The sequence below is a fragment of the Priapulus caudatus genome, unplaced genomic scaffold (genome assembly GCF_000485595.1).
Source record: "Priapulus caudatus unplaced genomic scaffold, Priapulus_caudatus-5.0.1 Scaffold145, whole genome shotgun sequence".
NCBI lineage: Eukaryota > Metazoa > Priapulida > Priapulimorpha > Priapulimorphida > Priapulidae > Priapulus > Priapulus caudatus.
Genome location: NW_014577206.1, coordinates 336,419 through 349,132, shown reverse-complemented (window position 1 = coordinate 349,132; position 12,714 = coordinate 336,419). Strand labels below are relative to the sequence as shown.

The 12,714-nt window shown below is 45.2% G+C and overlaps 1 protein-coding gene across 5 annotated transcripts in view; it reads right to left on the bottom strand.

Moving 5' to 3' along the window:
* LOC106806174 (fas-binding factor 1-like) overlaps positions 1-12,714 on the bottom strand; it is a 26,611-nt gene continuing 13,897 nt past the window's right edge. For 4 of the 5 annotated variants that reach the window (XM_014808039.1, XM_014808038.1, XM_014808040.1 and 1 more), the window contains exons 8-20: positions 11,628-12,513; positions 11,137-11,285; positions 10,889-11,047; positions 10,377-10,484; positions 9,711-9,850; positions 8,271-8,389; positions 5,203-5,325; positions 4,765-4,908; positions 4,140-4,358; positions 2,914-3,051; positions 2,557-2,668; positions 2,156-2,247; positions 1-1,939 (exon numbers count right to left, since the gene is read on the bottom strand). In XM_014808039.1, the coding sequence (XP_014663525.1) occupies positions 1,856-1,939; positions 2,156-2,247; positions 2,557-2,668; positions 2,914-3,051; positions 4,140-4,358; positions 4,765-4,908; positions 5,203-5,325; positions 8,271-8,389; positions 9,711-9,850; positions 10,377-10,484; positions 10,889-11,047; positions 11,137-11,285; positions 11,628-12,513 (2,473 nt within the window). In that variant the 3' untranslated portion in view covers positions 1-1,855. The remainder of the gene's footprint in view (positions 1,940-2,155; positions 2,248-2,556; positions 2,669-2,913; positions 3,052-4,139; positions 4,359-4,764; positions 4,909-5,202; positions 5,326-8,270; positions 8,390-9,710; positions 9,851-10,376; positions 10,485-10,888; positions 11,048-11,136; positions 11,286-11,627; positions 12,514-12,714) is intronic. The other variant, XM_014808037.1, reaches the window with a different exon arrangement.

Sequence of the window (12,714 nt, the reverse complement as noted above, 5' to 3'; positions counted from 1 at the left end):
GCTCCTGATATAATATATTGTCATTATTATATTATTATAACATGTATAGATAGATACAGCAGAGATAATTCACGTGCAGAATACTTCAACCCACATATCTAACTCTACTCCTAGCCCAAATTTTGATTTTGAATTCACATCGATACAGTGGGTGAACTGGTTGGGGGAATAGTGAGAAAACCGATTTAATCCGGGGGTTAAATATCATGCCTGTATTAAATTCCAAATGGACACGTTTTGGTTTAAATATTTCAACTTTGTTGGTAATTCAGTTGCATAAAATGGAGCGATGGTGGTGCAACATCATGTTTGTATATCGTAGCATACGTTGGAGATTTGTGAGACGGTGTAACAATGATACTGTCAAGTTCACAAATGGATAGAAACGGCTTCAGAAATATTTTCATATAAATAGTTGGCCGTGACAGCATCATCAGTATACCTTTACAGGGATTTAAACTAAATGAGTGTATCTATCATCCACCAACCATGTGCAAAGCATAACGTTATACGATATTACGATATAAACGTTAAATTACGATGCATCATAATTACAGGACCCTGTATACAATGCATACTTATGTGACTTTTGCTAGGTTGTAATGCTTTTATCAGGAGTAAATCTATTCCTGATTGTGTAATGTAGTAGAAATTCTTGATGTTATGCGATACTGTCCATATATAAGAAAGAGGCGTGCACATGTTATATTGCTGTACAGGATACTACAGTGCAAGTGTAATAAGTTTAATTTAATTTATGTACGAGGTTATTTTCGCCGTAAACCACTGCGTTGATATAGAATGATGGTGTAAGAGGTTTGTCATAGTGTGTACGTCAGTCTCTCAAAACTTGCGCATAGTACGTGTGTTCATATATATAGGGTGGAGTGCAGGTTTGATTGTGCTTGTAATATGCATTGTGAAATGATTCCGTCTGTATGTATAGTTGTTTGGCCCCGGAAGGCTTACATTCATAAGTCGGTTTTTACATCCTGTCAAGCGTGCGTACCAACACGCCCCCTTGTATCTACATGTATCTTATGCACGTGTTCTCATAATTTCGTATCCACACAGAGGGCACATGTATTTAAATTGCTAGTCTAGTCTTTAGCATGCATAAAACCATTTTCTAGCATTTGGACTAGATGTTTTTATTCAGTTATATATGTGAGCCAGTTACACAGGATTTGATATCTCATACTTGCAATCCTATGCTAAAACATGTAATATATTACTATACGATGGTATTTAATACGATATAGCCTTCGAACTGTCTTCCTGTACATCTTGTTATCCATCATATCAGGAGCGTATTAAGTAATAATTAAGCATACTCAATACGCTCTTGATCATATATCACATTTCGTTCTCAAGTTGCAAGAAAGAGAAAGAGAAAGAGAGAGCATACCCGTCAGGAGTATTGAAAAAATATAGTTATATTTTTATTGAACGTTAGATTTGAAGTGTGCAGATTATTTAAGATAAGAAATTAGAAATGATGCATAGTAGCAACACTGACTAGTCTCAACAGGGCTGGATGATTCATGGACAATGCATGCTAGCAGGAACAGATGTACTGATGATGATGATGATGATGATGATGATGATGATGATGATGATGATGATGATGATGATGATATGATGCAGTGTCTGTGCGCCATGTGCCTCATTACACTTTCAATGTATCATGTATTGACACTCAATTAAATTATAATAAATCGCTAATTCTGATTAACATATCGGGTGTTGCGATGAAAACGTCTTTTTATGACACTGTTTACTGTACTGAAAGTGTGATAGAGCACTCAACATCCTACAATAAACTCTAACTCTAATAATCTCCAAAAAATGGTTGTCAGCTAGCCTGGGATGGGTTATGGTAAGTGGAATACTGTAGCGCCTCCAGAAAGAGCATTTCCTGTTCCAAGAAATCCTTATCCTGAAATTAAAAAGAAAATTGTATCCTATATGTATGCCCTGCATTGCAGAATTATTCAGAGCATCACATTTGTCCATGTAGATAAACTCAAAACCAGTCGAGTCTAGTACCATTGGAAATTTTTAGAAACCGATTTCCATTACTTTTAACATTTCACTTGTTGAAGAATAAATGATATCAGGTTACGTATAAAAGAGGAAAGTAATTATTGTCTACCTTATCCGAGTTTAATTTCCAGGCGGTGATACTATCCATGTCAAATGGATTCCGTGCAGGTTTTGGTGCATCAGATACGGCTGCATCAACTGCTGTGTGATAATATATATAAATTCAGTGAAGAGTTCATTTAACACAGATGACAAAGCAATACGACAGAATTCTTTAGGCAATATTATGGCAGCACGCAAACAACAACATTGAAAATAAAAAAATTGTGCTAGTTTTTCTATGAAGTACGAGTTTCTGCATAGATTACTAACAGCTGCATCAGTATGTTTCTCTAAACATATTCACTCTTGGTTTTGCTTTTTGTTTGCTATTAAAATTGATATCAGACAGATTTCTGGTAAGAGGAAAATCAGGACGCATGTATTCTTCTTAGTCTGGCTTCAACTTGCCTGTACTCGTAAGTAGTCGATCGCGTATGGGGACCCTACAGCTGGAGCAAACTAACATGTCACCTTTCCGCCGCTCCAACTCTTGCTGCTGCCTGATGACATCAAGCTTTTCCTGCCACAATGAAATTATTAGCGATTAGTTTTCCGCCCATTCTGTACGTCACGAGGATCTGTATTGTCTTTTAACACTCTGACAGCGATTCATCATTGCTACCCACCCACTGTATGTTATGCCGTAAAGAGATAGCTTAGATTAGATAGCTTAGAGCTTAGATTCTCAGCTACAGACATTCACATGCACGTATTGATAAACACGCACGCACGGGCGCATGCACGCCCTGGCACAGGCGTTCACACCTTAGCAAGATGCTTCTCCTTGCCTCGCAGAACCTCCATCTGGGCCTGAATCATCGGCCAGAGACTGCTCTGCTCTGCCTCCACATTTCTTGCCGCCGAGTTAGCAGCTTCGGCCTCCTCCCGCTGACTCAGTGCTATCTGCGGTGCATAAAATATCAAACCGCCCCGTATGAGACAATAAACTGATTATGATGCGATAGTCTAGGTTTACTTTACTCAAACGCACACAGCGTGCATGCACGATGAGGTGTAACGTGATTCTAAACGTCTAATATATTACGTGGGCTGCAATAAATATGCTGTGAAAGTACCAGCGAGTGCGCGTATTAGGCGCTTCATACTGTATCGCTACACATAAAACAGGCTTTTATAAACAAAAACTGTAATGCAATCTTTTTAGGGATATTACGACTTGAAACATGGCAGATGTTACGCATGTGGTACGTGTCACGTGAGACTAGGCACTGTAACACGCCAATGCTATTTACATGATCGATTTCTAAAAAATATCACGTGAAAGTGAAGAATTGTCAATCATAGCCATCTCCCATACAGCTCTAGCTGTGCTGTCAGCTTTTAATTAGAGTTTAATCAATATCGTTTTTTAATGATGTGGCTATTCAATCAAGCATCATAAACTTGCTCACTAATTTCTTCATTGCGTAACCAACTCAAAAAATGAATATCACAATAAATATGAATATGAATATGAATATGAGATCTTCAACAAAAACACCCACAGAGATTTTCAAATGTTGACAGGTATGCATTTTGACTGCATGTTCTGTAATCTTCATTTTCCAGGCAGGGTCAGAAACATCGTAAAGTCAAGTCTAATGTTATGACTAATTTTGTGTCTGACAATAGGTCACAGGTCATAGATTTTGGTATGCAAACAACTACTAGTGCTTAATAGCCTATGTAGACAGATGTGTACTTTGGAAAATTGTGTTTATAACTTTTTGTTTAAACCTGCCGGGTGAACACCATGTTATTTTTGGATGCATAAACGGTTTATGTAAACTTGAAAGCTGGTGAAGCAAACACTTAGAAACCAAAGTAGCAATTATTTACATGCTTAAAGCAACGTATTTAGTAGCAATAAGTACCACAGTGCACTGCACGTTTCGAAATTCACAACTAGGTTACTAGTTAAGTAGCTCCTCAGATGAGCTACGCTTATAATCTATAATCCCAATGACTATAATCTGAAACACTGAACACACCAGGCCGAGCTCTTCAATCTCTTCCGAACGCTTTTTGATGCCTTCACTGAGGTTTTCGAGCTTCCTCTGTTCTTCCTCCAGATGTCGCTTCTGTTGCTGAATTTGCCGCTTCTCGTCGTTCAGCCTTTCGGTCTCCCGTTCCAAAACATCTGCTTTGGCGATCAGCTCTTGCTTTTGCCGCGCAATGTCACTCAGCACAGCCTCATGCTCTGCCTGCGACTATAGGAGAAACGAGGCAACTCACAACAGTTGTTCGACAAGTTTGGTGTTTGACAACAAGTTTGGTGTTTGACAACAAGTTTTGTGTTTGACAACAAGTTTTGTGTTTGACAACAAGTTTGGTGTTTGACAACAAGTTTGGTGTTTGACAACAAGTTTGGTGTTTTACAACAAGTTTGTCTAACACCAACTTCCGAACTACCACATTTCGTGACTTATAAGGCGTTCTGATGGCATAATATAGACATGCTTCCAAATTTACCGTGATAATTTGAAGAAAAAAACTGTTCGACTTGTCCTTGTCAGCCACACACCAAGTTGGCAGGTTACACCTGAGTGTCACCTGCGCAAATAAGCATTTACCTGCCGTGGCGGACAGTAGTGTTTGTAAAGCTATGCTTCATACCTTTATAGACTTGATGGCCAGTTCATGTTGGCCTCCAGGTAACAGTCCCTGGCTGGAAGACAACTGTGTGCGCTCGTTGGCCATAGACCGCCGCTCGTCATACAGCTGCGTGAGGATGGTCTTCTGTTCCTCTAACAACGCATCCTGAAACAAACATGGCAGCAGCTTGAACACAAGTCGACGTCAGCGCACATGAACGTATAATGCAGTCGCGTCTCGTACAAGGAAGCATTCGTATTACGATAGTTCGTATTACGGTGGCTCCGTATTCGACTTATTCTGTTCGAATAGCGACGAAAATTTTGTATCGCGATAGCCGATCACGACGAGAGTTCTCGACTCCGGGCGACGTTTTATCTTCGACTCAAACCTAATCACGCGTTTTCTATGTGGTGCCACTATCTGCTTATTGTCACACGAAACAACAGCCACAGATACCTTTGACTTTTGTATATCAGCTCTCTCCTTCTTGATGCTATCATGTAGCATACTCCTCTCATTGTCCACAGCCACCTGGAGGGTCTTCAACCGATTCTGTTCTTTTGTCAGATCCCATCTTTCCTGTAATAGTATTGCACGAGATTTTACTCTCACAATGCAGAGTGCAGCGCACGGCTCTGCAGTGCGACGAACAATACTTCAGACAGCGTGTAACTTTTTTCCATATACCCTGTTGATATAGTGACTGAAGTGCTATCCTTTATACATACTACTTTAATCAGCACTAGGTGTCGCCAGGAGGCAATTGCACTTAAATTATCACTCATTATTTTCTGAAAGTTAGTAGGGTTGGCGAGAGCCAGGGCACAGTGGGTCAAGAATTGGATGCAGACACCTCTTCCCCACTCGCCTGCCCAACCCCCTAGATGTAACCCCACCTGCCCCACCCCCTGGATATGGCCTCACCTACCCCACCCCTCTGGATGTGGCCCTGCCTCCCCCCCCCTGGATGTGGCCCCACTGCTCTCCCCACCCCCTGGATATGGCCTCACCTACCCCACCCTCTGGATGTTGCCCTGCCTCCCCACCCCCTGGATGTGGCCCCACCTGCCCCACCCCCTGGATGTGGCCCCACCTGCTCCACCCCCTGGATGTGACCTCACCTGCCCCACCCCCTGGATGAGGCCCCACCCCTGGATGTGGCCCCATCTATACATGAGACCCCCGCCCACCTCTTTGGATGAATCCCCACCTAGATGTGAGCCTATCTGCCCCACCCCCTAGACATGAGCCCATCTGCCCCAACCCCCTAGACGTGAAGCCCATCTGCCCCTCCCCCTGGATGTGGCCCACCTGCCCCACCCATGAGACCCCCGCCCACTCTTTGGATGAATCCCCACCTAGACGTGAGCCCATCTGCCCCACTCCCTTAGACGTGAGCCCATCTGCCCCCCCCCCTAGACGTGAGCCCATCTGCCCCACCCTTGGATGTGGCCCCACCTGCCCCACCCCCTGATGTGACCCCACTCTGCCCCACCCCTCTAGACGTGAGCCCATCTGCCCCACCCCCGGGATGTGGACCCACCTGCCCCACCCCCTGGATGTGACCCCACCTGCCCCACCCCTGTATGTGGCCCCACTGCTCCACCCCCTAGATGAGGCCCCACCTGCCCCACCCCCTAGACGTGAGCCCATCTGCCCCACCCCCTAGACGTGAGCCCATCTGCCCACCCCTGGATTTGGCCCCACCTTCCCCACCCCCTGGATGTGACCCCACCTGCCCCACCCCCTGTATGTGGCCCACCTGCCCCACCCCCTGTAGGGAAGCGCCGGCCCCCGACACCCGACCACAACGACGACTGGCAGGACGAGGACCCTCACGGAGAGAGAGAGGACCTGCCAGTCGACCCACACGCCGTCGACCACGTCGACCACGACCTGCCAGCTGCCCCACAACCACCCGAGCCCAACCAGCACGACCAACTGCCAGCCCAACCACTCCACCACGACTGGCACTGGGAGTAGGAGAACGTCGGTCGGGACCGGCGACTGGTGCGGGTTGCCGGACGGGGCAGGGGCAGGGGCCGGGAAATGTGGAGGGTCAGGATGGACGGCGTGTGGATGGACCCGAGGGATCGAGGGTTCGGCCGAGGCCAGCGATTTCAACTGCAATAGCTAAATGTCATGTGTAAATGCAAATGTAAATGTAAATGTAAATGTAATTATATACTAACGTATCGTCGCGTTCGCGTATTTCATCGATGTAGTCACGTATTTGTCGTTAATATATAAATGTAAATATATATATATATATATATATATCTTCGTGCGCGTTTCCCCGCCCCGGGCCACCACGACAACGTTGCACCATCACTGCCTTCCGCACGTGATGGCGCAACCGTTAGTCGCCACAAATGTGCGGCTCCAAACGTCTTGGGACCCCGGGGAAAGTGTAGGGAAGCGCCGGCTGCACAGATAGGTTATATGGATAGTTTATATTAGTTCGCGGCACGGCATGTACGACGCGTCACCATAAATCACAACAGACGCATATTGGTGATCGCGCGGAAATGCACCTGCGTTATAGTAACGGACCGGATTTGTTGACGCAAAACTCGGAGGTAGAGGAACACTCGGCTCTCATCTTTCTGCCACACGGTCCAGTTTGCACAAAGCTCCTCCACCCTTCCTAGACACACTCGTCCGTTTTCTCCGTCTGCCGAGATATCCGCACACCAAGCCGCTCCGCCTACCTTCTCGATTCTCGCCGTACCCGCAATTATCCCCCGCCCGTATCTGCTGCCTGCCCGTTTCTTACCCGATCGAGCGTCATCGAGAGCAGCCGGCAGTAAGCACAGTCTAAGGTACGGCATTTATTGTTCTTCGGTGATCTCTCTGTGAGCGTGTGTAGCCGTATGTCTAGTTTTCGTATGTCTGTAGTGAAGAGTATATTTCGTCGTGCAATAGAAATAGCGGAGAGTAGTATTCCATTCTGAGTTCGTGTTATTTATCAGTCACCTTTATCTACCTATGCGGCGGGCGCTATCCCGCAACCTGTCACTACCCTACGGAACGGGTGCCACGGGCGCACCTACCAAACCGTAGAGCCGAGCGGGAAGCTGAACGGCTTCCCTAGACCCCTAGATGAGGCCCCACTTGCCCCACCCCCTGGATGTGGCCCCATCTATACATTGAGACCCCGCCCACCTCTTTGGATGAACCCCCACCTAGACGTGAGCCCATCTGCCCCACCCCCTAGATGTGAGCCTATCTGCCCCACCCCCTAGACGTGAGCCCATCTGCCCCACCCCCTAGACGTGAGCCCATCTGCCCCACCCCCCTAGATGTGAGCCCATCTGCCCCAACCCCTAGATGTGAGCCCATCTGCCCCACCCACCTAGATGTAGCCACACCTGCCCCACCCCCTAGATGTAGCCCACAGATATGACGTGGCATCCAATTATCATGATCACATATCAAGTAATCACAGTCGTTACAGGCCATACGCAGCGAAGTGATAGGGATCTCTGGAAGGCCGTCGATGAAATGCGCAGAAGAGGAAATACCTGTTGCAGTTGCTGGGCTTGCTCCTGCAGCTGAACCTCCAGCCTGGTAATAAGCTGCTGCAGGCGCCCCCTCTCTGCTTCATTATCATCCTGCTGCCGTACCAGTCTCCCCTGAAGCACTGAACCAAACACAAGGAAAGTGTCAATGACACTGTAGCTCACCTTGGGTGTGATAGAAGAGGGAGGGAGGAATGGGATACTCCCATTTTATAGCATATCTCCCATTATATACTCTTGATAATGATATATGCATAGGTTTTTGATGCGAAATAAATGTGTTTCAGATCTGAAAGTCTGAAATCTGACGAGAGATGGTGCTACGCCTAAATGATCGCCACTTTGGTTTTCGAATATCGCGCAAATAAAAACAATAAAATATTCCAGTCCAATTACTGTAAGAAGAATTCTAAAACACAATATTACACGGTATATAGGTATGATTGTAGAGTTTGTTGACCAGTTAGACGAAATAAACGTAATAGGACGTTGTCATCTCTCCCATAGGAGTAACAACTGTTTTGGGGCTAGCCTTACACATTCACATACCAAAATTTACAAAATCGAATGAATTTAGATGGCCATTTTCATTTTTGTCAAAAAGTGGGCGTGGCTCGAAAGTAGGATCGACTGGCGTGCTCCAAAATAGGAAGTTCAAATCTCTCCCATACGAGTGACATCTGTATTCAATTTGAAACATGTGGTCAAACGGTATTGAGTTATCGTTGACCGTAGGCAGACACTGAAATGTATAGTGAAATTGCCAAATCTACCTAATTTGCACAATTTAAAAAATATCAAAAACCCGTGTGATATGTTTGGGGGCCAGTCCTTATTCATTCACATACTAGAAATGAGCAAAATCCGTTGAACGCTGAATTGACTTATGGCCATTTCCATTTTTGCCAAAAAGTGGACGTGGCTCGAAAGTAGGTCGACTGGCGTGCTCCAAAATAGGACGTTCAAACATCTCCCATAGGAGTAACAACTGTATTCAATTTGAAACACTTGTGGGTCAAACGGTTCTTGAGTTATCGTGGACCGTAGCCAAATTTTGACGGACGGACGGACGGACGTACGACGGACGACACCCCATGGCAATAGCTCATCTTGACGATGTCAAGGTGAGCTAAAAATCAACTGACCAATCAATGTATGTACATGTATCTATCCATCCATCCGTCTGCCCGTCCCTCCATCCATCTATTCATTAAGTGCCTATTCAAAATCTCATACATAAATTGTCCACGGTCGTAGAATAACTGGTAGATCTATGGTTGAACAGATAAACCACACGAATAGTAAATTGCTCAATCAGTACTACTATCTGGCAACTTAACATACATCACTAACATCACGTAGCAGTCATGCCATGCTCACTTGCTATCACCTACAGATTGCGGTTGCCAGAAACAATCACAAGGCTCTTCTTTGACTGCTTACGCTTTAGTTGCTCGTCCCGTATCTTTAAGGCAGCCTCGCGGTCATTCAGTTGGGAGCTGTGCTGAGATTCGACTTTCACTTGCAGATCGCCAAGGCTCTGTGCATTCTCGTCCATCTTATCCAGGACATGCTGTAGCGACCTGCGTATGAGGAAAGCATGTACATGTGGGTAGTAATTGAACACAGTTCACACAAAAATGACACATGTATAAATATTCATTCTTATAAATTTTTTGGGGGGAAAGCAAACACGGTGTTAATTTTGTTGTTATATACATAAAGAAGTGAATGCCGTGTAATTTATTAAATATACATGCAATTGGGGGCGAATAGAAACAGAGATTTGCTTTGCTGCTGATGCTACACCACTGCAGACGGATGGTACGTCCACGCCACGTGACTGGACACTATAGCTATACCTGTTTTTTGACTGAACATTGTAGATATACCTGCTGTGTGAGTAGAACCTATAGCTATACCTACTTTGTGACTGGACACTATAGCTATAGCTTATGTGTGGTTGGATGCAATAGACATACCTGCAGTGTGATTGGACACAATAACAATTCCTTCTGTGTGGGGTAGATGCTATAGTTATGCCTGCTGTGCATGTGTGACTGAACACTATATCTATACATTCGGTGTGAATGGACACTATAGTCATACCTGCTGTGTGATTGAACACTGGTAATTGCTTCAATCTCTTGCTCTCGGATTTTGTTTAGCCTCAACAGTTGGTCATCATGGTCCTTTCTCAACTCGGACAGCGCCAGTCTGCAATTACCAGTTAACAAAGTATTAGGGATACATTGCATATATAATCAACGGTGCAGTAAAAACACAACAACGGCAGTTACATATGTCAGCTTACATGATTTAGGCACAAACATTCAGATAAAAAATTGTCGAGTAACACTTGATAAATAATAGATACACAAGATATAATTGAGTTTTGACATTTTTACAGAGATGTAATCTGTATGACGAGCATAAGGTAATGCTGATCATAGATATTATGCCAGATAATAGATATTGCTCCTACTACCTTGTAAATTATTAAGTTCTGTGTGCTACAGACTCAAATTTATTTTTCAGTTATTTATTAACAGTGTTACAACAACCAAAATGAAACAAATAGCGGCGGAATCCGTATTGGATTTCGAATTGTATCTACACACCTATGTGCACTTTTTAGTCGATCAATCTCCTCGTGTTTGTTTTTCTCCCATATCTCCAGCTTTAACAATTGAGCGTCCAATAACTCCTTACGTTCCTGTTCCTGATTCGTCACCCTGGCCGACTGCTGATTTGTCAATTCCGATATCTCTTCCTGTAACCTAGTAAGTGAAACCAAACGTAAAAAAATGACCGAATATCATTTTAGTGATCTACGTATTCAGTACACACCTCGTTTCGACAGACTCACCTGCTCTCGCGCTTGGTGTGAATTTCTTCCAGGACCGCCACCCGTTTCTTGTAGGACGTCTCTACTGCCTCCCCTTCCTCGCTCAGCCTGACTTTACTGCTCTCCAACATAGACGTAAGCTCATTCCTTTCCAACTCTAACTGCCTGATCTGTGGGCAAAACGCAGACTCTCACTAGTAAAACCGATCGATATGCACAACTCCTCATGGCCTCATAACACTTACAGTTACTACCACAGAATGCAATACGAAACCTGCCAAAGACCCTATATACTACCCTATACAAAGTAAAACCCTATATAAAGTATATAGGGTCTTTGACCCGCCGACGTATCAGCACGAACTCGCGAAACAATATAACATTGGTATATGTAGGTTCGTTGTATCATTCAGGCTTCGGCGAGTCACAAGTAACACACGTGTGTACACGGATCACGACTACGCGCACAAAATCTAATCACGAGTTGCAACGACAAACGAGAAGTGTTTTACTCTGCTCTGAAATCCGTGCAGCTCCGCAGTGAGGGCATGGGGCTGTGTGTGGGAGCCACCACCGACGGCGACCGCTGCACGACCCCGACCAGACGGCTGCTGGACGCTGGCAGACGGCAGTACCGCGGGAAGGATGCCTGGTGACCCCTGGTCATACTGATCCCAAAGTACTTGATCCGGTGTCTGCTGCTCAAGTCCTTGGTCCACTGGAAGCACTTGTGTTCCGTGTTGTTCTCGCACGGGTGTTTGCAGAATATCTGCTTGAGCGGCCGTCGGAACAGTAGTGAGAGAAGGCGTTTCCACAATCGGACCATGCCGACTTAGCGGTTCACCTTTGGGCTGCTCTAGAGAAGTGGGCCTCGCACCCAAATGATCGTTCCGTGCAACATCTGTATCGGCTGACGTTCCCCGCCAATTGTTACTATCCTGGCGCTGAGTCTGGCTGTGAGGTTTACTGTGCTCAGCCAGTGAATCGCCTCTCTGTGGGGAAGCAGGCGTTACTGATTGCAGCGTCGTTGCATTTTCGCCGTCTGATTTTCTCCGGTTTGCGCCGTCAGCACTCACACGTGTGGCTGGCTCCTTTGTCGAGGAAATGTGTTCCTTCTTTGCTGTGGGTGCTGTTGAGGGGCCAGACGTTGGCCCCGCAGTAGCTGCCATCTTTAATGGCCGTCCCAACCAATCCGTCTCCACCTTCGCGTCCGTTTCAGTAGTGGCGCCATCTGTTTTAGCTGAAGTTGGTAGTCCTTCATCGGTTTTCACACCATCATTCTTCACATCTCCCATTAGCCAATCAAGATCTGTGCCATCGCCACGGCGTCTGCCCATTCCGGAAGTATGCGGCCTTCGGGATGGCGTACCTAAAAGGTCTTTAGACTCAACGTCTGACCTGAAATTGTGTGGGAATAATTTTACTACATTTATGAACATTGTGATGTTATACATGGCTATTGTGTATTATATGTATATTGTGATGTTATACTATGTCTATTTTCTTATACTATGTGTGTTATATGTATATTGTGATGTTATACTATGTGTGTTATATGTATATTGTGATGTTATACTATGTCTACAGTCCGCACCCCAC